General features: G+C 49.0%; 5 protein-coding genes and 1 long non-coding RNA gene across 11 annotated transcripts; 3 read left to right on the top strand and 3 right to left on the bottom strand.

The window, feature by feature from the left end:
* Nucleotides 1-302: 302 nt before the first annotated feature.
* Nucleotides 303-13,981, top strand: LOC101068411 (uncharacterized). 4 transcript variants are annotated; one of them, XM_011613408.2, is made up of 7 exons: nt 303-1,034; nt 10,679-10,786; nt 10,874-10,930; nt 11,007-11,165; nt 11,279-11,438; nt 11,825-11,925; nt 12,552-13,981. In XM_011613408.2, exons 2-7 carry the CDS (start codon nt 10,745-10,747, stop codon nt 12,714-12,716), a joined length of 684 nt encoding a protein of 227 aa, XP_011611710.1. In that variant the 5' UTR covers nt 303-1,034; nt 10,679-10,744; the 3' UTR covers nt 12,717-13,981. The 4 variants fall into 4 exon arrangements, with proteins under 4 accessions (XP_011611710.1, XP_011611711.1, XP_029681299.1 ...); XM_011613409.2 differs by lacking the exon at nt 303-1,034 and adding an exon at nt 7,690-8,598; XM_029825439.1 differs by lacking the exon at nt 303-1,034 and adding an exon at nt 9,847-10,216 and having other exon boundaries at nt 11,052-11,165; nt 12,552-13,975.
* Nucleotides 939-4,712, bottom strand: lmod2b (leiomodin 2 (cardiac) b). The gene is made up of 6 exons (XM_029825437.1): nt 4,194-4,712; nt 3,327-3,770; nt 2,973-3,233; nt 2,696-2,899; nt 2,113-2,562; nt 939-1,187 (listed from the first exon to the last, which is right to left on the bottom strand). Exons 1-6 carry the CDS (start codon nt 4,467-4,469, stop codon nt 1,161-1,163), a joined length of 1,662 nt encoding a protein of 553 aa, XP_029681297.1. The 5' UTR covers nt 4,470-4,712; the 3' UTR covers nt 939-1,160.
* asb15b (ankyrin repeat and SOCS box containing 15b) lies at nt 5,444-9,750 on the bottom strand. Its single transcript, XM_003972897.3, has 14 exons — nt 9,618-9,750; nt 9,397-9,542; nt 8,921-8,973; nt 8,724-8,855; nt 8,488-8,652; nt 7,912-8,018; nt 7,700-7,838; nt 7,449-7,620; nt 6,986-7,146; nt 6,609-6,753; nt 6,391-6,546; nt 6,203-6,305; nt 5,990-6,143; nt 5,444-5,906 (listed from the first exon to the last, which is right to left on the bottom strand). Exons 2-14 carry the CDS (start codon nt 9,492-9,494, stop codon nt 5,740-5,742), a joined length of 1,752 nt encoding a protein of 583 aa, XP_003972946.2. The 5' UTR covers nt 9,495-9,542; nt 9,618-9,750; the 3' UTR covers nt 5,444-5,739.
* Nucleotides 13,982-14,453: 472 nt separating the features above from the next.
* Nucleotides 14,454-18,496, top strand: LOC101068182 (endothelial zinc finger protein induced by tumor necrosis factor alpha). 2 transcript variants are annotated; one of them, XM_011613405.2, is made up of 7 exons: nt 14,454-14,645; nt 15,159-15,358; nt 15,434-15,523; nt 15,602-15,694; nt 15,812-15,922; nt 16,056-16,179; nt 16,266-18,496. In XM_011613405.2, the coding sequence occupies exons 1-7, from the start codon at nt 14,621-14,623 to the stop codon at nt 17,930-17,932; spliced, it is 2,310 nt and encodes a 769-aa protein (XP_011611707.1). In that variant the 5' UTR covers nt 14,454-14,620; the 3' UTR covers nt 17,933-18,496. The 2 variants fall into 2 exon arrangements, with proteins under 2 accessions (XP_011611707.1, XP_011611708.1); XM_011613406.2 differs by lacking the exon at nt 14,454-14,645 and adding an exon at nt 14,669-14,819.
* Nucleotides 18,497-20,421: 1,925 nt separating this feature from the next.
* On the bottom strand, nt 20,422-26,163 carry ints13 (integrator complex subunit 13). Of its 2 annotated transcripts, XM_029825435.1 has the most exons (18): nt 25,137-25,315; nt 24,569-24,819; nt 24,412-24,486; nt 24,130-24,332; nt 23,979-24,059; nt 23,790-23,880; nt 23,571-23,699; nt 23,297-23,320; nt 22,593-22,677; nt 22,427-22,519; nt 22,258-22,347; nt 22,006-22,184; nt 21,781-21,945; nt 21,460-21,614; nt 21,147-21,377; nt 20,940-21,070; nt 20,731-20,866; nt 20,422-20,662 (listed from the first exon to the last, which is right to left on the bottom strand). In XM_029825435.1, exons 1-18 carry the CDS (start codon nt 25,138-25,140, stop codon nt 20,626-20,628), a joined length of 2,160 nt encoding a protein of 719 aa, XP_029681295.1. In that variant the 5' UTR covers nt 25,141-25,315; the 3' UTR covers nt 20,422-20,625. The 2 variants fall into 2 exon arrangements, with proteins under 2 accessions (XP_029681295.1, XP_029681294.1); XM_029825434.1 differs by lacking the exons at nt 23,297-23,320; nt 25,137-25,315 and adding an exon at nt 26,010-26,163.
* On the top strand, nt 22,579-24,525 carry LOC115246568 (uncharacterized). The gene is made up of 4 exons (XR_003885697.1): nt 22,579-23,463; nt 23,544-23,893; nt 23,968-24,049; nt 24,143-24,525. It is a non-coding gene; the product is annotated as an uncharacterized lncRNA (long non-coding RNA).
* Nucleotides 26,164-26,178: the final 15 nt, after the last annotated feature.

Here is a 26,178-nt window from a genome sequence, read left to right as displayed (position 1 = left end):
TCTGTTTGCTTGATCGCAAAAGCGTGACACTGATCATTAACTTTGATGCTAACTTCCTTAGCTACCAAAGTTAATAACGTGTCCTAATGAGAATTGAAAGACAGCAAAAGTTTAATTTACACATGTTTTGTCGTATTAAAGATCCTCTAACCAAGCAAGCCTGTTGGAATGAATAAAACGGAAGTAACACTTATTCCACTTAGCTTGACACAACTATGTGCACACTGAAAGAAACTAACTTGAACATAAAGATTGAATCTTTCTTTTAAGGCGCCATAGCGGTGGGATTAAATGTGACCTGCACAGACCATATTCTCTAGTTTTATTTTTAGTTAATATGAACACTGGCTGCGACCCCATATCAGCTCGTTGGGGGATTAGAGCAGGTATGGAACTTTCCACTGAGTAGCAGCCCGTTATATTTAACCATTCTTTTCGCATTCGTTATATTAATGAAGAAAAAAAAGTTTGAAGCACTGCCGCGTTTACGTTTCACCGTTTTTATTATTCAATTGGACCTATTTGATCGAACACGTGTGCTGCGTTCAAGCGCATGAAGATTTATTTTAGTACAGCCGCAGAAATGTATTGTTGCGTAAACGCAGCAGCTGGGGGGGCTCGTGTGCGCGCCCTGGTAGGATTATTTTACACTCTTTTGTCATTTATCAAACCGTATCGAGCACACAAAGTGATAATTGATGTTGGGAGCAACACATTTTGTACTCGTCGCAAATGCATCGCAGGTGTGATGTAAAATCACTCCGCCAGCCGTTTCACCACCTTGTTGATTGCTTTGCGCGTTCCCCGGTGTGATGCAGCGCAATTAGAACAACAAAAAGTACTCCTGGCCAGAGTGGGGGTGTCAGTGTGGGAATGTGGATCAGTGGTGCTTGACTCGCACTCACAAAGTGATCTACATAATCTGAAGAGAGTCCCGAAAATGGCAAATGCTTGTATTAGAAATCACACAGTAATCCCAGCAACAACAGATCATATTTACAATTTTACAGGAAGAAAACGTCACCAATCAATAGGTAAGTCAAATCAGCTTTTTAAAAAAAGAAAAAAAAAAGCGGTTTGCACAAAAACGCTCTACTGCTGCAGTGCAAATCTTCACCTTGGTCGTTGCTCAGTCCCTCCCCTGGTTTGAGATTTTTTTTTTATCGTAGATGTCGTGGGATTTCCACCTGAAACACGACAAGTCTGGTCAGGAGGATGTAAGACGTGTTTAAAGACAAAAGTCCGTTTAACGTGGCTGATTTTAATGTTTATCAGCCAATGGCGGGAAACGTAGTCTCGAGGCCCCCTGGTGGCTGTATGCGATAAATCCCTTCTTGATCGTGGGCAAACTTTTGTACAGTATGCTGTGTTTTATGTTGTGTTTATTTATTAAAGCTGTTTAATAATTGCTATTAAATTCAGGCGTGTTTGCGACGTCACCATTTTAAGTGTTAGCGGACTGTTTTGCCAACGGTGCTCTGTGGTAACGTGTCACGTCTGACTTTATCAAAGTTCAACCTGACAGTTGCTATAAATATCATCACTAAGCAGCAGGAATGTCACAGCGAGGACCCCCAGGCATCTCGGGGCACGGCCGATTTTCCACTCTAACGATGCTAATGAGCTGTGCTAAATCTGCCCTGGAGCTAATAATAATAAAAAACAATAATAAAGGAAAGGAAAAAAGTTAAGACGCACTGATTTCCTTGTGAAAAGAGATTGTTTTCAGTATTAAATATTTGTCTTCTGACTCTGGCTGCAAAAAGGCTGTTATGGTACGACGGCGCTGGCTGGAGGTGAGCGGCGTTTTGCCTGCCCACCCCTCTGCAGAGACAGAACATTGCATGTGAGCCACAGAGATGACTCAGGCAGCTCTGACTCTGTCACCCTCGTCTAAATTTACCCAGATCGTTATGCCTGAAGAGCGACGTTTGAATTAAATACGATGCTCGAGTGCTTGTGGAGGAGGAATAGCTCAGACCTGCATTATGTGCTCCACCATATAGGCGACGGCGCTCCGCAAATCAAAAAAAATAAAAAAGTTCGCTGCAGATGAAGCTAACGGCAACGTAGCTCTTGTGCGAACTGTGGTGGTTTTATCCCGTTTCTCACCCGTTTCAAGCTGCGGATGCTGCTGTTGCGGATGGACTCCATCAGTTGATCGTGGGCCGATCTCATCGGCGTTGATGGCCTGCTGCCCTCCTCCCCTCTTCTGTCCACCATCACGGGTCTCAGCGCGTTCTTGAGCTCCTTCAGGATGCTACCCGTCTCCTCCCCGCTTGCCCCCTTCGACTTCGCCTTCTTGCTTTTCTTACCCTTCGTCTTTGTGGTGGTCTTCTTGCCGCTGGCTTCGTGCGCCTTGATGACCTCCGCGATCATCCTTGTGGGCTTCTTCTCGCGCTGCGGGAGGGGGGGCGGGGGAGGAGGTGGGGGAGGCGGTGGTGGAGGAGGCGGCGGTGGTGGGGGAGCGGGAGGAGTCTGTTTCTTGGTGGTGTCACTTCGGGCGACTTTGGGCGAGGACCAAGGAGACGTGCAAGGTGATGACCGAGGAGGAGCCCCTTTCTGGAGATAGAGTGGGAGGGGGGGACTCCAGTAATTGCATCAACACGAAAAATAAGGACCTTTTCTGAAACCCCCTAATAGAGGACATGTGAACTACCTGTCACACAAATGTCCTGTAAAGATGCCTAATTACCAGTAGAGTGGTTCTCGGGTTCACCGCTCCCTCTGGCGCCGCTTGCTGCTGCCTCTGCTCCTGCAGCCGCCTCTGTCTCTGGCGATCCTGGTTCCTGGTCAGGATCCCCGTCATGCTCATCCTGGGACCAGGTAGGTTGAACTGGTAGCCCAGCTTGATCAGGGTGTGGTTTTCCCTCAGTATCTTCACCATTTCCATCTCTACCTGTGAGAAGGTTTGGATAAAGGTCGCACTCGATGAAAGACCACATATTTATCAGTCGTGATCGTGGACCAACCTGTCCCCCGCACATGTGTCTCTGGTTGTGAAAGCGTAGTTCCGTAAGGGTGTTGTTTCCTGGAAGTGCCTGGACCAGCGCCATCACACCCTTCCCCGTCACATAGTTGGACTCTATATTCAGGCTGGTGATTGATGCATTCTCTTTTAGCATCTTAGCAATGGCCAGAGCCACCGGGTCATCGGCTCGAGTGTTGGCCAGGCTAAAGACCCTCACGTGTGTGTTGGTCCTCAGGGCTTCGGCAAATCGAACAAGGGTCTCCTATAATGACAGCCAGAGTTGTACAACTTGGGAATCACCAAATAAGTAACATTTTAGATACTTGAGTAAAGAGACAGACGAACTGATTTGTACCTGTGATATATCGTCGATGTTGTTGAGGTTAACCTCTCTCAACTCACAGTCATTTCTCAGAACACGCTGGAGGGCTTCATCCACAACGGTCGGGTTTCCGTTCGCATTTGGGTCAGCAGGTGGAGGGGGAGGAGACAGTCTAATAGGCTCCACCCTCTGTGGCTTCAGTAGCACCTGTGGCTCAGGCTGTGGCATCAAAGTCCCAGAATCCTTTGAGGTTTCAGGTTTGAGTTCATTGTCTTCTATTACCTCTTCCTCCTCTTCTTCCTCTTCCTCCTCTTCTGTCTCAGCTTCCTCTTCTTCATCTTCTTCCTCCTCGTCTTCCTCCTCCTTTTCTTCCTTCTTTTGTTTTTCATACCCTTTCAACTCCTTTTCATTTTCAGCATCTTTTTCATCCTCTTTTCCAATTTTCTCTTCTGTCCCACACTCCTGACTATTTTCATCCTGTTTTTTTTGGACATGCAAGGAAGAATAAATCCAAAAATCAACCAATTTTTATGTTTTTGTTAACATTTCAACTATTTACCGTGGAGGAACCAATCAAGAAAGGCTGCATAAACAGGGAATATTGATCAGCTCGTCTGTGAATACTTCTGAAGACATGAAAAGGTTGCTTCATCTCTTTGTGTTCTCTGTCTTTTCCTTATGTGTTTGATTGGCTTAGCGGGAATCGACACACGGTCTCCCTGAGGATTTGACTTTAATGTTGCTAATTTGCTGGTCTGAGTTTCGTACCTGGGTTGTCAATGCTAACCCACACCTCGTCTGATTGGTGTTATGTGGTACAGCAGGTTAGTAAGTACTTCAGAAGACTTTATTCAACCTTTGAACATCTTTAGTTTTTGTCATCTAAGTGTCCTCACTGACCACTTTAGAGCTGGATCCACTTATCTCGTCCTCCAGCAGTTTGCGGGTCTCTGTCTCCCAGTACTTCATGAGAGCCTCTCTGCTGAAGGTACCCGTCGGAGTCTTGTCCGTCTGGTCCCGCTGTCTGAGTCCGATGGGGATGTTGTCATCAGGGTCGATGTCCGTCAGCTCTTTCTCCAGCTCCGCCAGCTCTTCGGGGCTGAGGGAAGCCAAAAGCTCGTCCTCGTCCACATCTTCGTACTTGCTCAGCTCGCGTCTGTACCCAAAACAGCTCATGGCTGATCAGTTCTTGGACTGTTTAAGATTAAAACAATTCCCAAGGGGTATACTCCAACAACAGTCGAGGGTCCACAAAGAGGCTGCCGGGGATCCACGGACATCAGGCGTCATAAGACGTTAGGAGTCCACAAGAGGCGATCCTTGTTGGGTCGAACCACTCCAGTCTGAACCAGATTCGTCCTCCCCTGTTGTTATGCCCTCGAGTGTCTTCGAGCCTGTAATCTCTTCAGCTGCTGCTGGGGCCTTAAGAGAGGGATCAGAGGGGAACGTACCAAAGTGCGGGCCCCATGATGCAGCATCTTTTTTTGGGAGGCCCTCCTCTGAGAGACAGAGCCACAAAAAGCCCGTGAGCTCAGAGCGTGTCGCCTGTCAGCGCAGCAGTTTGTCCGCATAGCCTGAGCGGCTTCGTAAGTGGTCATGAAATACCAACGGGACAAAACAAAACCGATAAACAGAAACGATGTATCTGCGAACAACCGTGAAACCGATCGGGGTGTTTTTAAAATACACGTAAACGCACAGATAAGCCAGCTTGGAGCTCATTGTTTGGGAGTCGCACAGTGTTAGCTAAATCTGTCACGGGACAACAATTCCTTGAGTCACAACCACAGGAAAGTTTCTACGTGAAAATGGCCCAAAAAGGTTTGGTGGCTTCAGACTTTCAAGTGTAGCTCATCCAGGAAGTTGTTTGCTGAAAGACAATTGTTGCTCTTGCCAACATGTTGCTCGTTCTCTTTATCTCATCTGCTCTCAAGTGTCGAGTGACAGATTGTGGATATTTTAGAAACGGCTTGACCTGCCGCAGTTGTTGTGCTATGTTAAAGAATAAAAATACCACAATTACTGCGTTTTGTAGATTATATTATTTTAGATTAGATTTTAGCTTTTAACCTCCACCAGATAACGTTAGCAGGTGTTTTCAATTACACTCTGAGTAAACCTGAAACACCTGTGTTAGCCTACAGAGCCTTCAAGACTTGAGAGACATATTTTTCAGCTGCATCGACAGTTTGTTTTCTTATGGCACCTCTACTGACATGAAATCACAGGTAAATGCTTTTAAAACCAATAAGAATTCCAGGAATTTGTTTTATTTTATTTTGCTTTCTTTGTTAGCGAGCAGTGATACAGCAATTAAAAAAAGTCAGTCTGCTAGTTTCTAATGTGCCACGTAGTCATGGTCACCCCATTAAATCGTCTAATAACTCGAAATATTTGGCGTATTCCTCCTCTTTGGACTTTGGGATAAACTGTAAAGAAAATAGTTTCATGTTGTAAGGTCGGTGTGCTGAGAGAAACTCCTGAAGGTCACATAGTTCTGCAACGTAGGAGGAAGTGGGACCGCAGCCATGGCTCGAGGGTCATTCAGCGTCGTCAGGCTCATGTTGCCCCTGATGGCCAAGCGGCACAAGTGCTGCAGGGTGCGAGGTTTACCTGGAAGAACGCACACACATAGCGTCTCATAACGCCCGCGACACTGTGGATCTTTTTAATTGAAGCGCGAGGCCACGTTTTACTCAGTATGTCAGAAATCTCCTCCCACTCCGGCCCCATTTTCAGGATCCGTCTGAGCTTTGGACAGATGCTGACGTAGCTCACGTAGTCCAGGAGCGTCCTCACCGTCCCGCCGACTAGATGTGTCAGCCACGACACCGACACAAACTCGCAGAACTGAAAAGCGGGCGTTCGTTACCGTGGCTCCTTCGGTGCATGTGAATGTACGAACTCACCGTGATGACGTCTGGTTGACTGTAAATCTGGTACACTCGATTACGGAGGTCAATCCACCTGCTGTCCACTCCTCTATCATCACCATGGAAACACTGGAAGCATCTATGATGCACAATTGCACAATTATCTGAATATTTTCCAAGAGAAATGTCATGGAATCTGTAGCAAAATTGAGCCACAGGCGCACTTGTAAGCTTGGTATCCACTGTTGAGCAACAGTCTCATCATGATGTGGTCACTCAGGCAGTACTGCAGCGCCGTGGGGAAGAGCGTGTTGCTGATCACTCTGAAGTAACAGTTCACGTCTGCGCCGTAGGACAACAGCAGCTGCACAAGGTCATGCCTGCGAAACGGAACGAGTCGTCACAAGCGGCAAAATATGAAACGGGCGCTTCCAATGTGTACCTTTCCGCTCGGACGGCAACCAGGATGCATCGCAGGGGGTCCAGCTCGGTCCTCGCTCCAGCCGCCAGCAGCAACTTAGCGCAGGTTAAGTCACCATTGGAAATAGCGAAGAACAAAGGAGTTTTCCTGAGGTCGCCATAGTTCTCTTTCAAGAGATTCACAACCAAATTATTGCAGGATTTTCTCTTTGATCATGTAGAAATGCATATCTTTGCGAGCTAATGGCTCAAGCTCAAAATTGTTTATGCTAGCTTCACAAAAAGAAAAGGGAAAATACCCCTATTGCTGTAGCATACATTCAGACATGTGCTGATGACTTTGTCCTATTTAAATATTAATTACATTTTTAAACGCACATGTGAGGGAGTTTAACACACCCGAGATGTGAGTGCCCAACAAGGCATTGACATCACGTCCTTCCTGAATCAGTAGCCGCAGGCACTCAACTTGACCACCATCAGTGGCAGAGTGGATGGGGTCCTGGCCCGACAGATGGATGGCTCTCTCACTGGTGATGGGGATGAGAGTCCTCAAGACTCTAAGAATTGGAGGTGGGAGGTTGGGGGGGGGGGCAGAGAAAAAACAAACGCTAAGAAGGGAAAAGGGGACTCTGAGAAACACGCTCATTAGCTTGCGGTCAGAGCTACAGTGGAAAACAGCGAGAAACAGAAGCTTCTTTGTTGCAATGACAGTGAAAACACCGCGGGATAAGAGGAATGGAATGTTAATTTGTCTCCACTCTTTACTTCTGCAACTCCAAATTTTCTTCGACAACTCAGATATTCACACACTTTTTGAGTTACGTTTTTAAAAATAGGCTACAAGGTGGTTCAGGCTCACAGAATGTGTCCCTCATATGAGGCTCTGTGGATGGGTAGCTGGAAAGCGAAGCTCGCCACATTCGGGTCGGCCCTATGCTGAAGCAGCAGCTCCACGGTGTCCAGGTTCCCCGACCCGGCCGCGTCATACAGGACGGAGTCTCCATTGGTGGCCTGGGCATTCACGTCCCCACCTTGTCGGACACAGCGAGAACACTTGGAGGTGTGTCACTGGATGCTTGTGAGAAGAAACAAAGGTGGTTTGGTGCTGACCGTGCTGTATGAGGACGTCCAGGGCCTCGGTGTTGCCGTGTTCAGCAGCGATCGCCAGAGGTGTCACCCCATGGCCGTCTCTGGAATTGACTTTAGCTCCATGTCGGAGAAGCTGCGTCAGAACATCTGCGCAGCCCACCTGGTGCATGGATGGAACAGAAGTACGGGGCAACAAAAGGGAGCACTGATCTCATGACCTCTGGTTGAGTTACCTTCGCGGCCTCGTGCGTCGCCGTCCATTTGGTCCAGCACACCTGCTCCACAAAAGCCCCGCCCATGAGGAGGGTCAGAACCATGTCATACGACCTCTGCCTCACTGCTACAGAGGGTTAAAAAACAAACAAATTTGATGTCTCCAGGATGCGACACAAGTGTACCTGTAAAGAGATCCTCAGAGATCTGGGGGGCGGGGCTTATTGTTTTACTGCCGCTAATGCCAGATGACATTTTTAGTGGCTTTTAGGGGCTATGAGCTTGGAAGCGGAAGGTTGCTGGTTCTAATCCCTGAGCCAGAAGGAGATTTGAGTGGCAAAGGTTAAAGCCCCCACCTGTTCCACCCTTATCATCACTGCTGGGGCCCTTGAGCCAGGCACTTAACTCCTGAGTACAGCCTGAGTGCACAAGATTCCACAATTCAAATCCCAGTAAGCATGATCCTCGGTAAGCCTGATTTTAGCTCTAATCACATTAATTTGGTCTTTGGTCACTTGTCCGGTGCCTTTTTGAGGGTGGGGCATCGTTATAATACAGGGGATTTTCACCTCAGTAATTTAACACTGTGTTTGTACCGATTAGCAGAGGGGACTCGTTCCTGCTGTTGGTGTTGTGCGGCGAGGCTCCGTGGCCCAGCAGAATCTTGACGTTGTCCACCAGGCCGGCCGCCACAGCCAGAGTCAGAGGTGTGTCCCCCTCCCCTGTCTGCCCCTCCAGGGTCAGGTGTGCAGACGCCGTCCCTGTCGCGGCGACACCAGGTTAAAACTGGACCAAACGCGAAGCCCTCTTCCCTCCCTGGGCCCGTCCTCACCCTGCAGCACTGCACGCAGCACGTCTGGCTGCGGTCTCGGCGCCGCTACGTGTAGAGGGAGGCGGCCTCTGCTGTCGCGCTCTCTGTAGGCAGACGGACGAGCTGCCTGCTGCTGTAGAGCACAGCTGTCGCCTGCAAACAGGCCCGTGGTTTTCTGATTCTATTGATATTTACCTGATGGACGGGCTCATCCTCACCTCTGCGAATAGCTGCCATTATCTTCGTAAACGCTTCGCTGTGTGGTTCAGTCCTAATGCAGCGGGAGGACAAATAGTTTGTTTATTCGGGCAAATGCACGTTATAATTGAGCTTAACGTGAAAGAATAGGTCAATCTTTTGCCCATCCAATAAGATCTGCGTTTACTATCATATTTATAAACATGTTAGCCAAGTGTTAGCACATTAATCAGTGTGTTTTGTTCACTTAGATGACACATTAATGTAAATGGTAACCCGGGTCCCCCTCCATGGGTGCTAGCATGTTGCTATGCTATATTTCTACTGTATGAGCAAATAAACATATGATCGGACAGGACACTTTCAAAAACAGTGGAGGTTGAGGGTCTGCGTTCACGCCACTGGATGGCGCCAAATATCACTCCCTAAATTTAATTCCAGATTTTCCTAAATTCCAAACAATAGTGCTGAAAATGGAAATTCCCCCCGGTCAAACCTGCTTGTTTTAGCTGATTTGTTGAGATCTTGAATGCTCTCTTGAAGAGCAAACTCAATAAGTTCCTGGTTTATGCTGTCCTGCTCCAGGTCGTCCATGTCTGACTTTAAAGTGCCCAACAAGGCTGAGTTCTTTGTGTAAACAGCCTGTAAATGTGACAAAAACAGACAGCATGGTTGTGTTTCAACCCCTCTGATCTGGAACGTTCACGCACGTCTCACCTGTTGATCTGATCCCAAGGTCTTGAACGCTCTGCAGGCTCCCCCTGTATTTTTGTTTTGAAGGGTTGTTGTTGCTGCGTGGGTTATTTTTGTCCCGCTTCAGCCCGGTGTCACATTTTCACTTCCTGTGTCCGATTGCTGCATCGCCACATCAATCACTGAGTCCGATAAAAAAGCACATTCGAGGCCTCCCACACGACAAAGATCAGTATTGATGTGGAACCAGCGGCGGAGGATGCCCCCGCCCCCCTTTCCTCCCCTTTTTAAACAGCTGGGGTAATAACCCCGGCCCGCCATCGACGCCGTGTCACAGAACAAGCGCCCACAAACAAATTGATACGTGGGAGTTTATGGAATCAAGTCCGAGACGGCGTCAGTGTGTGACACAGTGATTCAGCCTGTAGGCGGCCTCTCCACCACGTCAAAAAAGCCTCGGCAGCCTGGAACGAGCGCATGCTGCCAGCCCATCCTCAGATTTCACTCGGACACGGCGCGCACACAGACACAATGTGCTCTGTCTCTGACCTGAAGCCGCTCAGCCGCTTTTTCATGCACGCCGTTTGAGTAACCACGGATTTTTGCTCCATATGAGGAAGAATGTGAGTATCAGAATTTGTTTTGTGTGTGTTTAGTTGCGCCTTTTAATTCTTTACATGCATCTTTTGTACGTTTGGAGCTGATCTTGTTTCATGTGGACAACCTCTGAGTAACGCCAACCTTTACCTGGACTTTTTAAAATTAGACGTTGAATTGATTTAAACCTGAAAAAGGCTCAGTGGTATTTTTATTTCATCTTTATTCAGTCCTGTTTGGCTCCTCAGACCCATCAGCACACTCATTCACGCCTACAGGAGATGTAGAGCCCTCTAATTAGGCGAAGGCGTGTGTTTTGGGGACACCCTGGGACATGCAAACTACTCCCGGCGGGAATTGAACCAATAATCTTTCAATAACCGCGTCGAGGTTAAACCACAGTTCAATATAAGTCCTGCTGCAACTCTGAGGAGCACATCCCATCTTCTAAAAGTGTTTTAGGATGTGTTCCATATCTGTTCTTTCAGATCTTGGAAGCAACTTGTCTCCTCTTGGGTCTGTTCGCGAGTTTGCGCCTCTGCTCTGGAAAACTGATGACACCCATAACTGATGATGTGAGCAAGCTGTCCTCACTGGTGAGACGCCTCACAAGCCCGACGTGTGACTCCTTCGCTCATCGCCAGCAAATCTGGGATGCAAACCTGTCTCAAACTGTGTTGCAGAAGCAGAACGTTCCCTCCGATTATGAGATTCCCGTCAGCTCCATCCCCAAAGACGTGGTATGTAAGAACACAGCAGTGACGTTTGGGTCAACCTAAATGGATGGTTTTGAAGACGGGGTGTTGATTCTCGCAGGCCGGCACGTGCTGGGTGGTCTTAAACATATACCCTTTGGAGCAGAGTCTTCGGAACCTGGCCGGCATGTTTGGCGCCGTCTCCTCCAACAGAGAGCAGATCAGCGTCTTCATATCCATGCTGAAGAGCCTCCGCTTCACCTTCAACCACGAGGAGCTGGTGAGTTCCCGGGTCTGGTGGAGCAAGTGTCTGGAGCCGCGGGGCCGGGGGCCCGGTTTTCAGGATTTAATAATTCAGCTCTCGAGATTGCTTGTGGTTGTGTGATCCCTCAGGAAGCGGCGATGCAACTCTTTCAGTGTCATTATCGAGAGAGGGGCCTGATGTCCGGTCTTTACTTTGACTACATCAAAGACATCCTCCACGCCGCCTCTCAAGGAACATCCGGCCTCCCGTGCAAGCCCCCGCCGTGCCTTAACCAGCATCCCTCTCCAGGTGATTGCTCATTTGCATTCCTTTTTTAAATTTTTAATGGACATTTGGAAGGCGGAATCGGCTCAGAAGCCTGTTAGAGGGTATTGATTTTTGAAGACGGACACCAGGGAGGGGAATCAGATATTAGACGCACGGGCAATGAAATGCACAGGCGAGACGAAAGAGGCATTAACATGGAAGCCTCGACATCTTAGAATAGAACTGTAGTTTAATTGTAGATGAGGTCATCCAGGAATTACACGGCGGTGAGTCCTGCTTGGTTTCAACGATTCATCGCTTAATTTAAAAGCATCTCAAGGAATATCTACAGATTCGGCCTCCTGCTATCAGATTTCTGTCTTGCAACTGTAACCGGCACAATCGCCAATAACATTTGCATCTTCCAGGGGGTCAGGAGGAGGGTCGAGGCTCCAGCTGGTCGATCAGAGCGCCCTGGATTCTGGTACTCATCCCTTTTACAGCTTGTGCCGTTATCCTCCTGTGGCTGGTAAGGAAGTGAGCATTCCGGATAGCATAGCCGCTATAAGAGCAACTGACGTAGCCGCTATAAGAGCAAGTTGAAACTGAGGTTTCAAGCAGTACGTCGAGATTTTTGCACAGACATACATGTGATCATTGGGTGTTACTGTAGTAATTATTCTATAAACATCTAGTAATTATAATGAAATTATGTCATATCAACGCGTTAATGTGTAATAGACGTTTTACAGTAAATGAGATTATAGTCTAATGTGAACTATTTAACATTGCCAACTGTGAACGTGTAGCAATCGTGCTAACAGCTGCTAGCTATTTAGGCAACTTTCCATGATCAAATTATTTGCGGTTGTATTCAAACATATTCTTTTATCCCTCGGTTTATTCTGTCATTTCAACCAAACACCGTTGTGTTAAACCATGAAAATCCCCAATAGTAATGTTCTTTTCTGAATTAATAAGGCTACGGCGTAATGCGCTTCCATTTCCAGGAAGTCGGTTCTCGCAGAACTAACAACCGTTCATCAAATATTAACTAGCACATTTAGGCCGTCATTACCGAGCACGATGACGTTTGCCATAAACACCAGAGCCGCTTGGCTTGAGTGTGATTTTATTATTTTATTCCATTCTCAGGGGAAGTCTGGGCGGCTCTCTCCCAGCTGCAACGTTGAGGACCTTCGACTGCGGCCTTTTGACATGATCCCGACCGTTTCCATCTCCATCCCGCTCCAAACGCTCCCCAATCCTGCCGACAGCGAGCCGGTGCAGGATTCCGTCCGTGAACACGAGAGCAGCTGAAGCGCGACGGATCTATAGGACCAGAAGAACGACCTCTGAGAACGTGAAGCCTGGCCAGATACCTGCACCTGGAGGATGTCTGATCTGGGATCGGTCCTTGCATTTAATTTCTGGTTGCATCATTAATTTTCCCCCCATTTTTGGGGCACAACGTAGCCGAGCCGCTGTCGACGACATCAGAAACGGCCACCGAAGACGCTGCATTTGATCTCTCACAACTTGTTGACGTCCTCTGAGCTGCGATCTCCCACAAATCACCGTCCCGGTCGAGAACAACACGCCGAGCATGTCGAACAAGCGTCCCACTTTTGTGTATCAAAGATGAGACCAGATGGCAGATAACCGTCGCCAGAGGCGCTTTGAATCTGCCCATTGTGTCCCAAAGCTGTTGCCCAGCGATCTATAGCCGCCGCTTGGCCTCCGCGGGAGTGTTTGGACTTTTTAATGCCTCATTCACTGAGTCAATCACGTTCAGTCATAAGAGCATGACTCCCCGGGCGCGTGCGCGCACGCTCATGCGTCAGCGGGAGACGGGACAGGCGGGGACGAGGGGAGAGCGAGGCTGACGGGGACGGATGGAGGAACGGGCGGATGAGCTCAGTGAGGAGCATAAGGAGGGCTTGTTCTCGCCACAAAAGAACTGGCCGTAGGCTGGAGGAAATACCAGTTCCAAACGCCACTGATGTCGGCAGATCCCGATGAATCAGCAGGGGAGGAATCTTTCCAGACCGCAGACGGACAGTGATGCTTTACCTCCGGTGGTATCAGGAGGGATCGGTTTGTCTACAGATGCTTTGTGGCTTCAGAGCTGTGTATTTTTTAGGGCGATCTGTGTTTGTCGCCCATGGTTGGGTTATTTGTTACTCGTGAGACAATTTGCAACTAACGTCTCGATGTCTTTTTGTACAATTGTTGCAGCTGAGCAACTTTTGCGTATCGTGGATGGAGGAAAAAACTGTGAAAACATAGTGTGAAGTGATTCATCGCCACCCGTGACGGCCGTGCTGTGACTGGAGCTGAACTAATGTTTTTATCCATTACACAACAGTGCTGACTGTCGCAAATATTTGATGTCTTACTGTCCTCCAGACTTACTGTGGTTTGGCCGATGTGAATTAACCCGTTCATCTACTGAAAACGTTGTGAATGTGGACCGACTGTGTACTCAAAGACGGTTGTGTCAGACTTAATATACTGTATATTGTCAACTTAATTTGGTGTGAAAAATACTTTGACTCAAGTAAAAACTAGAAATGCGACAATGACAATGACTCTTTTATAAGGTATGGTTGAAGTCCATTTATTACCATTTTATTAAAACTTTCACTCCAATTACCTCACCGATATTTAATTATTGCATATTAATTATATATAACATATCAATACAAAAGTTTGGCAGTGTGCAGCACACATTAGAGTTACATCAATGCTTTGTGAAGTCACAAAAGATGAAATAAAAATACATTAAAACAGATGATAATGCCACTATGAATGCCTTTTAAGTACTTTTGCACAAATACTTTTGTATATTGGTTTCATTATTAGGGCATGGACAAGTACTGAATAACAAATTCAATAGTAGGAAGAATGTGATCCTATTAAACGATTAAATCTTGATTACGTTTTTTAAGCTTAAGTTCATTTCTAAAGTTGAGCCGATTTTCTTTGTTTTCCTCCACTTTAATTACGTGCTTTTATTCCGTAAACACACTTCCGCCGGAAACACCCAGACTTTTGTTTTGGAAAGCCGCTGCCCAGCGGCCGCCATTATTCTTCCTGGCTTGACGGTCCATTAAAAGACGGATAAATACTTTTAAGCAACACTTGAACGTAAAGTCTAACGCTGCCGGCCTGGTGTAGCTGTTTATCCAACCAATGAAGTGGTGAAAAAGGCGGAGCGAAAAATGGAAAAACGTGTAAATACTGCAGGTAAGTTGCTAAGCTAACTTTAGCGCGCTAACAGTAGCTGCCGTGCCAGGAGCAGAGTAGCAACGCAAACCATCTGTTGCGATATATTGAGTGTATGTTTTTGATTCAACGCCATCGTGTGCGTGTTGGAGCATCTTTTGCAACACATCTGCCCACATTCTGCAAAAATTCTCCGTGAGTGCTGGTTTGTGCCGCTGCTCGATGTTCCAATGAACACATCTTTTACACCGGATGTCTCGAACCGCCGTGTTGTGCTGGCTAACCCCACACGACACCCCTGTTGCTGCACAATGCCCATATTGGCTTCCCTAAAGTTTGAATCCCACACTGCATTTGTTTGGCGCTCATTCTCCCCAAGAGCGTTCATGCAATCGTCCATAATTTTCCTTCTGCAGTTGTCAATGGGTTAGATAGCTGCAGCGCCCCCAGCGGCAGTTTAACCGATGCCTTCGCGCCCTCGACTTGTCCTGTTGTGTGTTTGTGGTGTAACTACAGCTGTACTGTGTTGCACAGGTGTCCTCCCGCTGGCCTCCCTTCGCTTGATGGCGTCCCCGCTGCAGCTGACGTACTCGTTCATGTGGCAGGTGATAAGGCAGAGAAATGTGAAGCTGTACAGCAAAGTGGAGGAGTTTATCACCATGGTAACGCAAGCCGTTCCCGAGCTCATGACTTTCAAGCAGACGGCGCAGCTCCTGTTGGGGTTGAGAGCGAGGGTGAGAAGACTTCACTTGTGTGTGGACCTGATTTATGCCCGCTTCGTCTACATCCTGTATTCTTTTGCATCCCAGATCATTTTGGATTTGCTGAACAAAGAGGGGCCACCAGATTCCAGAGCTATTCAGATTCTCATAAATAGGCTAAAGGTCTCGTCTAACGTGGTAAGGTTTTAAGTTCATTGTAACTTTTTATTTCCTGCAAAAGCAGGCAGAGTTGACGTCTCTCGTCTTGTGTTGCAGAAGGACGCAGAGGTGGAGAAATCACAAACAAACTTCATGGTGCTGGTCCAGAATCTGCAGAAGAATCCTGCTGAGAGGAAGCTCTTTTTCCAGGTACCCAAATCTACCATCTGCTTTTTTCTAATCCGAGTAAAGTAAATGAGACCAATGGCACATTCCTCCCTCCCCTCCCCCAGAAATAAACGCTCCTTCCTTTTGTGGTCTCTGCAGGAAGTGTTTCCTGTTCAGTATGGAACAAAGTTTGACACGGCATTGCAGGCTCTGATCGCAGGCCTGGTGTGCAAGCTGGAACAACTCTTTCCTGTTCCCAACCTGTCCCAGGTGTGTGCTTGTGCTCATGTTCACTCTGGGTTTCTCTTTGTTTCAAGTGAAAGCGTGTCCATGTTGGCGCCTCCCAACAAAATGAAACAAATCCAGTGGGGTTTTGATGGCGAATTCTTGTGATTTCCTGCAGCTTGGGACCATGATCTCGATGGAGGCCTCGGTACTGGAGGCATGTGGGGGCCTGATACCAGACCCCAGGGACCTGAGGACTCTCCTCGTACACCAGAAGGCCAAAGGACTCCTGGGTGTCAAAGGTACGACTGCCTAAGCATCGGTTGAATAAAAAATATTCAGTTCAATCCAAAGTAAAGTGGTGACAGAGCTTTCCCGTTACGTGCAGCGGCTGTCTCCTCCTCAGTAGGCGACTGCGTGCTCGATTCCCTCGCGTATCGCTCCAAACCCGCAGAACCCCCGGCGCCACCGAAATCGCCAAAGCCAGCAGAGGTCGCCGTGAGCGAGAGGAGCCCTGCCTCCCTCAGCGACACCGAGGACGTGGACGGGATATCGGATGAATCCGACAACCCGGCGTTCCTGGCCGCCGAAGCACAGCAAGAGAAATACGGCAGCAAAACAGCCGAGGGCGGCGCCGCGGACGCCGGGGATCAGACCGCGGCGAAGCCGGGGCAGGAGTGCGACGTGCCGGACGAGCCTGCCGCCGCCCCACCGGGTGCAGAGGAAGCGGCGGCAGGGGAGAAACCCGGAGCGCAGCGGGAGGTCCCGTTAAAATCCATCCCCTTCCGAGTCGTTCAGATGCCGAGCAAAGCGGCGGCCGCCTTCCAGAGTCTGGGAGGCGGCGACGCCAAAGGCGGCCAGAAGCCCCAGACCCAACGGGTCACGCTGCACCAGTGGGTGTCGCAGAAAATCGCCACGAATTCCCTCTCGCTCCCCACCCTGCCCCCGCTGCCTCCGCCCAGGTTCGGCTACGGAGACGACATGCAGCCCAGCATCCGCAAGAAGAAGCAGATCCGGCCGCCGTCCGACCGGTTCGCCTGCAGCGTGTGCGACAAGAGCTTCCCCTACCAGTCCAAACTGACCGACCACGAGCGCATCCACACGGGAGAGAAGCCGTTCGCCTGCACCGCCTGCAACAAGAGCTTCAGGACGCAGGCGTTCCTCAAGAACCACCTGAAGACCCACAGCACCGTGCGGCCCTACGCCTGCGGCCAGTGCGGCAAGTGCTTCGCCAAGCTGCAGACGCTAACGAAGCACATGCTGGCGCACAGCGGCCAGAAGCCCTTCTACTGCGACATCTGCAACAAGGGCTTCACCCAGTCCACCTACTTCAAGAGGCACATGGAGTGTCACACCAGCCAGATGACGTACCCCTGCAAGCACTGCAACAAGTGCTTCCCCACGGCCTTCAAACTGAGCAACCACGAGCGCTGGCACACCAGGGACCGCCCTCACATGTGCGAGCGCTGCGGGAAGAGGTTCCTGGTCCCCAGCCTGCTGAAGAGGCACATGGGGTACCACATCGGCGACCGCCAGTACCTGTGCTCCCAGTGCGGGAAGACCTTCGTCTATCTGTCCGACCTGAAGAGACACCAGCAAGACCACGTGCCCAAAGCCAAGATCCCGTGCCCCGTCTGCCAGAAGAAGTTCTCCAGCAAGTACTGCCTGAGGGTCCACCTGAGGATCCACACCATGGAGCGGCCCTACCGCTGCTCCATATGCGACAAGACCTTCACCCAAGTGGGGAACCTGAAGGTCCACATCAGGCTGCACACCAACGAGCGCCCGTTCAGCTGCGACGTGTGCGGGAAGACCTACAAGCTGGCGTCCCACCTCAACGTCCACAAGCGGACTCACACGTGCAAGAAGCCCTGGACGTGCGACACGTGCGGGAAGGGCTTCTCCGTGCCGGGGCTCCTCAAGAAGCACGAGCAGCTGCACACCCGGGACGCCAACTCCGACTTCGCCGGCAAACGGAGACACCGGGGCAAGCACAAGAAGCACTCGCTCAAGAGTAAGTACGACGAGGAAGACGAGGGCAGTGACGATTATTAAGGCGTCTTCCCAAACCCCCGCGACGCGTTCAATCATGCCGTTCGATTTTTTTAAATTTTTGTTTCGTAGCACTGATGTTATATAATCACTCTAACTTTGGTATAATTGTCAGCATTAGGTCAAATAATCTGGATTTAGCGGAGCTGTCAGACTGTTTTTATGTTGGGAAAAAGGGTCATCCAGTGTTGGATTCCTGCTCTTGGAATTATGGAAAAGACACACACACACACATTGTAAAGGAAGTATTCCTCCTCATGTGCTGTAGATAGCTGGTTGCGTAATAATGTTGTGGCGTCAACATACGTGGAACCTGAGCGGTTAGAACGGATCTCACGCGTTTCCCGTAAACTTTCCTCCATTCTTTGGATTTGTGTTTATTAGAATCTTCTCTCCTTTTTTCCCCCCCGTGATGTTAAAGTAGGAAAAAACGTGTTGTGTGCCGCAGGCATCCGGAAGGAAAATCCACGGCAATAAATCTGCTGTCGAACAGTGTGGATGGTTAGAAGTCGTCAGCTGTTCAATGGTTATTTTGATGCTTTACAATAAAATCATTATACGCTCCCAACGTGTGATTCCGGGCTCGTGTTGTGCTTGTTAATTACATCGTTATTACATTGTGTGCAGTTTGTGGCAGAGATATGAAGGAGGAGGTTACGACCAAGAGAGGTTACATTTAGGGACACATTAGGGCAGCGAAGAGGCTTTTTCCACCCCCCCACCCCCCCTTTCTGGGGGTAAACGAAGGCAGGACTCCTTTTCGTGGTTTGACCCCGACATTTTCGTGACGACGCAGCAGAAAACGTGGCCCAGGTGGCGAGCAGAGTCACCGATGTGCTTCTTTAAATTGGCTTGAGCTCTTGTTATCGATTAGCTTCGGTGGGGACAAAACTAAACTTTCTTTCATCATATCTGCTGAATTATGGTTATCTTGCGTTGCTAATGGAGACACAGTGGGATTAATGCATGTTTAGCCATGAAGCTCCTTCAGAGGTGGAAATAATCCCCCCTTTCTTCCTGCGTGGTCATATCTCACGCTCTTTTACCCCTCCCTGCTAATGACCGCTCATCTGACCTTCTGATCCCATCCAAAGGGACCCCCCCCCCACCCCGTCCCCCCCGTGCCCCAGTCCCTATTCTTCCACCTCCACCTCCTTCCATTGGACCGGCCCCGCTCTCTGACTCAGGATGTGAGCTCACTGGCTCCGTCTGCCGCCGTTCACCCCCGTATCACTGCGGCCGATTGTTGCGGCCGCCGAGTCACCCGAGTCACATTGAAGCGACTCGACCACGTCTGGCCGGGCAGACGGGCGGACGCACGGGGCCGAGGCTGCGATGGACGTGCAGCAGCCTGAGTCAGAGGGGCCTCTTCTCTTTATCTACAGCATATAGAACAACACCGTCGTGTCACCAAGCAACACCCCTGCGGTCAGCCGACGGACTCTCAGCCCTGCTTGTGATCCCCACCAGACATTTCAAACAGATAAAAGCATTTCTGATAATTATAGGTTCTTTTTGAATGTGAGTGGGACTGTGAGGAAGCCGTCTTACTCCCAAAGTGGGTTATTTTACATGTAACCTCCCGGGATTTTTATCGAGGACTATTTTTCACAGCTACCTTTTCTTGGCCCTCTTTTTGACAATGCAAATAACTTATCACTGAAGGGGGAGGGGGGAGTTCTGGCCCAGGTCAGAGACAAAACCGATGATACCGGATCGGTTCTAGTTCAGCAACAGTCAGAGGAAAAGTTTGAGAGCCTCCTTTTTAAAACCAGTTTATGGCTTCTCAGATGAGGATTTATTGACTGTTGTTAATGATTCCCATCAGGTGGGGGGCTCCTGACTGCTGGTTACGTGTGTGTGTCTGTGTGTGTGCATGTGTATGTGTCTAGTTGATGTTGGGGTTTTACTTTTCTTGGGTTTTATCTGCTTTGGTTCTAAATTTCCTTCCCATAAAAAGTCTGAGTGATTGATGCAGTTACATGTTTATTACTCGTGTTTTAATTGTGGCCGAAGCCCTTGATGGTGGAAATGCACCTCCTTAAATGTTTCACGTGCACCTAAACACCCGCGATCAGAGGCCACTTCAGGTACTTTGTCCCCAGATGTGTCCCGAACAGCCAAGCGCCAAGTTATGGATACCCCGACAGGACCCACAGCTGGCCGAAGGACCCCGAGCAGCTGGAAACTGGACTAGTAATTGTCTGGCAGCCATCAGGTATTTGGAATTCTCACAGCTTGAACAGTTTAAAAAACAGTTTTATCCATTTATTCTAATTATTTCAAATATTTATATGTCGAAAACCTGGTACAGTATTTTGGTACGATACTGCCACCAACAGGCCATAAGTGGAATTGCATCAAACCTGGTGGAACAAGACTCCTCATCAGTAATCTATTATTTTAGGATATCCTGAATCCTGTTATGACGCTTCCCTTCCAATGACAACAGGTCATAAAGGTAACGCTGCGTCAAATAAACAACCACAGAACTCCGTCACCAGCTTTTATTACCTTTCACAATGTGCCAAGAGCATAATTATAAAATCCTGGATTAAAAAAAAATTAGAAAGTACAGTTTTTGCCATCCGTTTCATCACATGTCTTGTTTTAGGAATACAAGTCGAGACATAATTCTGTGAAGCATTCCAGTCCCAAAATCTCATCCTGGGCAGGGCTCAACCTCGGTGGCGCCATCATCTGGAGGCCTTGCCATTTTCATGAACGTCCATCCTGTAAAGAGGAAAAGGTTGTTTAAATCGGCTCGTACGTGACAGTGAATCCCGGCGTGTGTCGCGCACCCGTTCTCGTCCTTCAGCTGCTGGTACAGCTCAAACTTGTTGTTGACCGAGTTCGCCCGTCCCGCAAACTCCTGGTGCTTCCTGGAATTGGCGGCGGTGATGCGGTTGGTCCACATGGTGAGGAGCGAGACGGGCCCTGGGGAGGATTTAGCCATGGGTGAGGGTGTGGAATTTTGCACGAGCGGTGAAATGTTGTGGCGTTCCGGTACCTTTGGCTCTCTCTGGAGGGTGATCTTCCTCCGCCGACACGCGTGGCTTCTTATTGAGCGGCTCTGGAGAGTCTGGAGAATCTTTGATCACCTCTGATTCCTGATCCTCTTTGTCCAGTAAACCTTTTAGCCTGGGGGTTAAAACCACAACAGACCGGTTGGTAAAGGTTTGCAGCTCTAAATCGAGCACGTCGGGACGCGTCCCACCTCTCAGAGTCCTGCCAGCTCTTCTCCTCTGCCTCTTTGCTGCCGTTTTTCTCTGCTCGCTCTTCCCTGTCCTCCCTCTTCCTCCCCCTCTTCTTGCGCTCTTCCTCCTCGGGGGGTTTGCTCCTGCAGGCGACGATGCAGTCCAGCACCCGCTGGTGCCTGTCCGTGCTGCCGGCGTGCGTCTTCACCAGCGTCTCCAGCTCGTTCCACATGATGCGGTACTGTTCATCCCTGACAACATGACGGGAAGTTATGAAGTTATAAACGACGTCACCATTTTCCTGCTTATTTTTAGGAGATGGCGATAAAAAACCTCTTTGGGCCTTTGCCTCTGGACCCCACGGTGGAGATCGGGAGAGGGTCATTCTTCCTCTCCATGTCTACAAGATTGTAAACGGTCTTCTGGCAGGTCAGAACGTCTTCTTCTGATAAAGTCTCTTTCACTATCAGGTTGGCCAGTGGCACCACCTAGTGGCGAGAAACGAGAAGGCAGGTAAAAGGAAAGTTTAAGGGAAAGTGTTGGAAACGAATATTTAAAGCTGGGAAATTCTGTGACAGTGTTACAGCTGGATCTGAAAAGTGTTTGGCTTGGTCAGGGTGTGCACGTGAAACTCCAAACCACAGTGCTGCTCACCGCCTGCATGTTGAAGATGGTGGTCTGGGAGATGATCATTGGCCAGTATCGGGTGTAGCGCTCCAACTGGGCTTTGGCCCTCTCCACTGGAAGCTTCCCAGACGGGTCGTAGCGGGACTCTGAGACGGGCATGAGCCGGTTCTCCCTCATGAACTCGCCGAAATCCTAGAAATGATTTCGGTTGAATGAGGACGGAAGCAGAAAGGACCGAGGCGTTGGGCGTACCGTGATGCGGTAGTCTGTCACGCGGCCTCCGCAGCCCTCGCTGATGGAGGGCGGGTCCTCCAGGGTGGAGCGGTTGCTGTTGAGCACGTGCAGGAAGATCTCGCCCCCGTGGCTGCTGAGCATGTGGCTGATGACCTTTGACCCCGACTTCCTGGGCTGCTCCAGCAGCACCGACCGACCTACAGGACGAGTTCGTCAACTTCAAACAAGTTCAGCGCCCAAATCATAGCTCGGATAAATTATCGATTTTACCATTGAGAAGAAAGTTGGTCAGGCACGACGACGGGCGACTGTTGACGTCTGTTGGGGAGATGCGATACGCTCCGGTGCAGTAATGCAGCTCTGAAACAGCGGAACAGAGACGTTCCTCTCACGTCTTTGCTGTGTATTTCTGCCTTGAACCCACAAATCCTCAGCCCACCTATGTTGTTGCTCCGTGGCGTGCACCACTTCAGCGTCACCGTCTCTTTCAGTCCGTTTTCCCGGGTGCTGGTGCCGGCCATGTGCAAGTCTCCTGCTCGGGACAGAAATTCATCCATCAACCGGGACACCACGAGAAGGGAGATTTTTACGCTCGTTCCACCGACCGTTTTTAAAGAACTCCAGGTGAGCGTCTCGGTGGTGGAGGAGCTCGACGTCGTAATTGGCCGACGTGTTGGCGTGCTGCTCTTCCTGCTCGTCCCCAGAGACGACAACAAGGTCAGTGTGGAGGTTCGTTCACAGAATATTTACACATGCATCAACGCAGGCATAGAACAACACCTCAACACTGCTGATTTCATGTTTTTACAGTGGAGAAGAAAAACTGGTATTTTCCTTTACATCTGTCAACACTGATGTCATGTTTATTTGTTTATATTATTACCGAACCAGCCGAGCAATGTGCCCAGACAGGTTCCTATCAACACAAGAATCTGAATAATTCAAACAGCAGATGACACCAAACACGAATGAGGGGAAGAGCAGGAATGGAGGAGGAAATGGGTGGGAGGTTTGGAGTGTTTTTGAGGAATAAATAAACAGGTTTGATCATTTACTATCTCGGGAGGGGCAACACTGGTCACAGATATGTGGACTTTGAATCCAGCAGCCGCTAACGTTTGTCTTTAAATTAGTTTTCTTCTTTAATTTGAATACCCATGAATGGAAAGGGTCCAACGTGAGACCAGAGCTGCCCATCCCTCGCCACCTAAACTGGCCGCTGAGAATAAACAACTGCGAGTCAACGGCATCGGCTGAACTCTGACCCTTCCTCCTGCTTGATGTGTGTGTGTGAGATAAGAGTACTAACCTGGTCGCAAAAATTTAATGTGGGCTAGCAAAACAGAAAATACAGCATGAAACCAGCAGCAGATTCATGGGCATATCGACGTGCAGATGAGAACAGAAAAAAGGTGAGAGTAATTACAGATGAAGGATGAGCTGCGCAAGGCAGAAAACGGCAGAGAGAGAAACCAGGTAAATAAAAACAACGGTTGTCTTACGAAATGAGAAAAGGTCAATGCGGATTGTAAATTTTACTGAAGGCATGTGCACAGGCAGGCAGACGGCTGGAGCTACTTTACCTTCATGGGGATGTTGGTGATGGTGGTCGAGGTCAAGTCAAAGTGCTGCTGGACCAGAATGTTGAGTTTGGCGGCCAGGTGGCGTCCCGCACGAACGCTGTGGACCTCGCTGGTGAGCAGGGGCGAGATCTGAGACACCGGGGGACAGAAGAAGATGCGGGTCAGAAGTGACTGGTGTCCGATTCCTTCGACGTGCGTGACGGGGAGGCAGAGTTTCACCTCCTTTTTCGCCCGGTCGGTCACCAGCGTGTCCTCGCCCTGTGGGTAGATGTGAATCAGAACCAGCTCGCACTGCTGGATGGCCATCAAGCTGAAACACGGAGGTAAGAAAGCAGAAAATACTGTTACATTGTGCAACAATAACACAGTTTCTCTTTCATTATTCTTCATATTTCAGCTGACACTGACCAGTCTGAACCTGCTGCCAGCTTGTTCTGCTCTAAAATGGTCTCCTGGATGTAGTCTTCCAACATGCGGACGTGAGTATCACTGAGGAATGAAGAGTCTTAATCAAGAGCTCTAAAAGTGAAGAGGTAGAAGAGAGAAGGTTTATTTTTACCTTTTCGCATCAGTGAGGCAGATGATCCGCCCCCTGTTGGCCACTCTGTCGGCTGTGTCCATCAGAGCCATCCGCTTCTCGTGCTGCAGCTCTGTGATTTTGCAGAGCGACTCCACGGCAGCGACCAGGCCGTGCAGGATGCTGCAACACTCGGGATCTTCCCGAGGGTTCGGTGGCCCGATGGCTGCCAGAGCTGACATGAGCTGAAAGAGGAATATTCACCTGTGTGAGCTGAAACAGGGGGGTCGCATTCGGATCCGCGGCTTTGCGGGCAGGGATTACCTCATGCACACTTTGGTCTTCTCGCCTCCATCCGTTTAAGATGTGGAACTCTGAATCACTTACAATGTAATTTATCTGTGAAACAAAAAAAAAAAAAAGAGTATTAGGAAAACACTTTCTTTTCCTGTCTTTTTTTCCTTCTTCTTTTCAAGCTGACCAGTTTGTCCCTTGGATAAATATCATACAGTATCCGGCAGTACTCCATGGAGCATTCCACTGCACAGGTCCAGAGGGACTTGGACACAGGGGCCAAAGGAATGAGCCCCTGAGCTCGACTCTTTGTCACCACGTCACATTCCACCTGCTGCCGACTGGACTCTGCCATGTAGGGACAGTGGTCCACCACAAACACAGTCTTGTGAGACACTGCAAACATCTTCGATTTGAAACCCTGCAGGGTGAATTGATCTGAAACGGGAAGAAAAAAATATTAGATATGTAGTGCTAAATGTCCGACACAGGCGTTTGCACTTGAGCAGGAAATGTAAGCATCCATTGTTCAAGTTCTGATTCATAGATAGGCGACTAAATTGTCCAGAAAGCCAACCACACCCCCACAACAATAGTCTTTCGGTTACCGTAATTACGACTATCTAGACATCAGTATGAAGATAACGCAACAATTTGCTCAATGAACATGATACTGCCCACAGCTTTGGCCTGTCGGCTAACATTAGCCAGCCCCATGTTTGCTGATTTACCTTCACAACCATCGAAACACTCACCCATTGTGGCGTATTAGCGATGCAAAGTTTAAAAATTTCTCTTGAATCTCCTCCTAAGCGTCCATTACCTCTATTATCAAACTTGGTGAGACTAGCACAAACAATACCCTGGCCCGTTACAGGCTAGCATGTTTGTTATTGGCGGAAATACGGCGTTCCGTCCCTGTTATCCTTCCCCTTGTTTCTGAGTTGGAAAATGGTTCCTGGAGTGGTTTTTCTCTGTCAAAGTACAGGATTGTTAACTTTTTTCCCCTTACAAACTAGTTATATCCTATGTCTTTACAGTATGTGAGTATGCAGGGAATTCCAACACAGTAAAAGTATATGCTAAAAGTAATTTTGGCCATAAGAATTTAAACATATGTTAGTGAATTCGAAAACGGCTTAAACATTCTGCGAATGAAAACCTTTAATACCAGAACCGCGTTTTTCAGCCATCGCCACCATTTAATGCTGCCATGTCATAAGAAATCATTGTCATCCATATTAATTCAACATTTACCACTTGAAGCACAAACCTTGAATAAAATATGTATGTACATTTCATTTACAATCTTCAATGGAAACTACTAAATTTAAAGTTTGCGGAGCTGGCGCGTGTGTTTTGCGGTTTGCGGGGCACCGGTTGCATCTCCTCTGTCCATTTGTGCACTTGTTTTGGCCTTTTTGCCAGTTGTCGATCAGTTGTAGTCCATGATAACGGTCCATTATCTCCTGCGCCCGTAAGGACGACATTCTGGTTCTTTTGCGCGTGTGAGACAATTGCGGTGTTCTGGAGCGGCTGGTTTGCCCCCCCCCCCCCTCCGCCCCCTCCTCACAGTGTGACGTGACCAAGTCTCACTGGAGCTTCAACACTTTCCCGATCAAACCCACCATTCTCGTTGATTTGACCCAGCGCCATATTGATGCAATCGGCACCCCCAGCCGAACTTGGGTGCACCGCAACCAGCACCCGGCGGTGACAGCGGCGGGGCCGGAGCAGAAACGCTGATTTTAGCCGCAGAACGAGCTGCAAACTTCCGAGGAATGTTCTGTGGGCGTG

Source organism: Takifugu rubripes, chromosome 18 (genome assembly GCF_901000725.2).
Source record: "Takifugu rubripes chromosome 18, fTakRub1.2, whole genome shotgun sequence".
Classification (NCBI taxonomy): Eukaryota; Metazoa; Chordata; class Actinopteri; order Tetraodontiformes; family Tetraodontidae; genus Takifugu; species Takifugu rubripes.
The sequence above is the reverse complement of the archived record's forward strand: the minus strand, read 5'-3'. Positions and strand labels throughout refer to the sequence as shown.